At 62.0% G+C, this 2,869-nt stretch overlaps 1 protein-coding gene across 1 annotated transcript; it reads left to right on the top strand.

Annotated features, from left to right (window-relative positions):
* Positions 1-1,870, top strand: LOC106897638 (prolactin-releasing peptide receptor-like). Its single transcript, XM_014958402.1, has 2 exons — positions 1-407; positions 1,237-1,870. The coding sequence occupies exons 1-2, from the start codon at positions 1-3 to the stop codon at positions 1,868-1,870; spliced, it is 1,041 nt and encodes a 346-aa protein (XP_014813888.1).
* The last annotated feature ends 999 nt before the right edge of the window (positions 1,871-2,869 follow it).

Genomic DNA, 2,869 nt, shown 5'->3' with positions numbered 1-2,869 from the left:
ATGGAGGGGGACAGGGACATGACCAACGCCACCATCTATGAGCTGGCCCTGCAGAACGGCTCCAACGCCAGCGCCCAGTTCACCGGGGTGCAGCTCATCCAGTCCTTCAAGCTCCTCATCATCCCCTGCTACGCCCTGGTCGTCCTCGTCGGCATCTTCGGCAACTACCTGCTCCTCTATGTCATCTGCAAGACCAAGAAGATGCACAACGTCACCAACTTCTTCATCGGGAACCTGGCTTTCTCCGACATGCTGATGTGTGCCACGTGCGTGCCCTTCACCCTGGCCTACGCCTTCAACCCCCAGGGCTGGGTTTTTGGGAAGTTTTTGTGCTACTTCGTCTTCCTGATGCAGCCCATGACCGTCTACGTCTCCGTCTTCACCCTAACGGCCATCGCGGTTGACAGGTAAGTGTGGATGGGGAGGGGGTCCGGGTCTGTCCCCCCCTTCCCAGTCCCCTTAAGCTGCTGTTTGCTCAGCTCAGGGGTTTTGGGTGCCAAACACTCAAAATTGGAAAAGGAGATACCCAGGGGATCTTTGCAGTCTCTGCAGCCTGTTCTTTAGCATCGGGGCTCAGTCCCGGGGGGGAAGAAGCGGGATGGGGCTGGTGGGGCTGCTGCTGGGCATCGAGAGGTGGTGTTGGGTAGTTTCATCCTTGTCTGCATGAAGCCATCTCCACCAAATCCCAGTTCTCCCCCGACCAGCTCTGTGCCCCCCCCAGCCAGCTCTGTGCCCCCCCGACCAGCACAGCGCTCGCACGAGGGCTGCTGGAGTTTACACCCCGTTCTCCAGCCTTTGTTGGATAAATTTCCAGCCAAATCACACTGTGTTCTGGCCCCTGGGTGGAGAGCACTTGTGCCTCCCTGAGTGCGCCCGGGGCAGGGGATGAGGAGGGGGTTGTTTATAAAAAAATCCCCGCGTGTTTCCATAGAGATCTCCTCACATAAAGGATGCTGCTGACCCATAAAGGATGGGGGTGATGCTGGTGGGTTCTGGCTGCAGGGGGGGGATGCTCTGTGCCCGGCCCCGCTCCCCCAAAACAGCAGAAGTGACCCTGTGCTTCCATGGCAGGGCGAGGGGACATGGTTGTCCCCCCCATCTCCAGCCACCCCTTTCCCAGCAGGAGCTCCCTCATGCCTTCCTGCCTTCATTAGGTGCCCGGGAAGCACCAGGGGGGTCTCCGGGGGGTTCCTGGGATGCTTCAGGGCTCAGTGCCCCCCGTTTCTCTCCCCGCAGGTACTACGCCACCGTGCACCCCCTGAAGAAGCGCATCTCGGTCACCAGCTGCGTCTACGTGGTGGGGGGCATCTGGCTGCTCTCCTGTGGGCTGGTGGCCCCCGCCGTCGCCCACACCTACCACGTGGAGTTCCGGCAGGAGGGCTTCGCCATCTGCGAGGAGTTCTGGATGGAGAAGGAGACGCAGCGCCTGGCCTACGCCTACGGCACCCTCATCGTCACCTACATCCTGCCCCTCTCTGCCCTCTCCCTCTCCTACATCTGCATCTCGGTGAAGCTGAGGAACCGGGTGGTGCCCGGCCACCCCACCCAGAGCCAAGCCGAGTTCGACCGCCTGAGGAAGAGGAAGATCTTCCGCCTCATCGTGCTGGTGGTGGCGGCGTTCGGGGTCTGCTGGCTGCCCATCCACGTCTTCAACATCATCCGGGACATCGACATCAACCTCATCAACAAGCACTACTTCCTCCTCATCCAGCTGCTCTGCCACTGGTTCGCCATGAGCTCCTCCTGCTGCAACCCCTTCCTCTACGCCTGGCTCCACGACCGCTTCCGCGGGGAGCTCCGCAAGATGTTCTCCTGCAAGAGGAGGATCATCCCCACCAAGACCTGTGGGGCTACCGGTGGCGTGCTCTGAGGCCAGCGTCCCCTTCTCTGGACCTCCATGGCCGTGCTCTGAGGCCAGCATCCCCTTCTCTGGACCTCCATGGCCGTGCTCTGAGGCCAGCATCCCCTTCTCTGGACCTCCATGGCCGTGCTCTGAGGCCAGCATCCCCTTCTCTGGACCTCCATGGCCGTGCTCTGAGGCCAGCATCCCCTTCTCTGGACCTCCATGGCCGTGCTCTGAGGACAGTGTCCCCTTCTTGGACCCTCCATGGCCGTGCTCTGAGGACACTGTCCCCCTCCCCGGACCCTCCATGGCCATGCTCTGAACCCCATGTCCCCCACCCCGACCCTGCGCTTCATCCCCCTCAAGTCAGAGCTCTCCAAGGGGTTGGGGATGCTCATCCAGCCCATGGGACCAGAGGAAAGCAGGATCCCCCTCCCCACCCAGGGGTTCTCAGCCCTGCCCTTCATTGGGGAGCTTGGGGCTGCTCCCCGTGTCCCCCCAGCTCCCTCCCCCTCCAGGACAGCAGCTGGCAGGAGTGAAAATGCATTTGCTGCAGCTTTTTCCTTGCAAAGTCACCCCAACTGCCCACCCACAGCCCCCACAAAACCCCTTCCTCCCGCGGGGGTCCTGGAGGTGAACCTGCCCCACGGGGAGCAGGGGTGGGATGGGGTGGGACGGGGGAGCAGAGCTCCTGGGGGACACCTTGCCCAGCCCCACGGGGGGGTCGGCAGGTCCCGCGCTTCGGGAATTCATGATGTCATTTAATTCTAAATTAATGGAGGGAAGGGGGTGGCGTGGGCATGAGGAAGCGGGTGAAAAGGGTTTTGTGGGAGTGAGGGCTGCGGCCGCGTCATTAAATGAACCCGGGGCTCTGATTGCGGCGGGTGATGGAAATGGCATCTTTCCTGCCAGATTGTTTTTGGGAAGTGCTGGTACTTTTCTGGCAGCCCCACAGCCGGCGGGGGACGGAGCCAACAGCAGGACAGGTCAGCGGCTCGGCCCTGCACCCCCAGACTGCCCCCCCCC

This window comes from Calidris pugnax, unplaced genomic scaffold (genome assembly GCF_001431845.1).
Source record: "Calidris pugnax isolate Ruff unplaced genomic scaffold, ASM143184v1 scaffold280, whole genome shotgun sequence".
NCBI classification, from domain to species: Eukaryota; Metazoa; Chordata; class Aves; order Charadriiformes; family Scolopacidae; genus Calidris; species Calidris pugnax.
The sequence above is the reverse complement of the archived record's forward strand: the minus strand, read 5'-3'. Positions and strand labels throughout refer to the sequence as shown.

Coding starts and splice junctions, on each gene's coding strand:
- LOC106897638 (XM_014958402.1), top strand. CDS start 1: ATGGAGGGGGACAGGGACATGACCAACGCCACCATCTATGAGCTGGCC. Junction 408..1,236: donor ACGGCCATCGCGGTTGACAG/GTAAGTGTGGAT, acceptor CTCTCCCCGCAG/GTACTACGCCACCGTGCACC.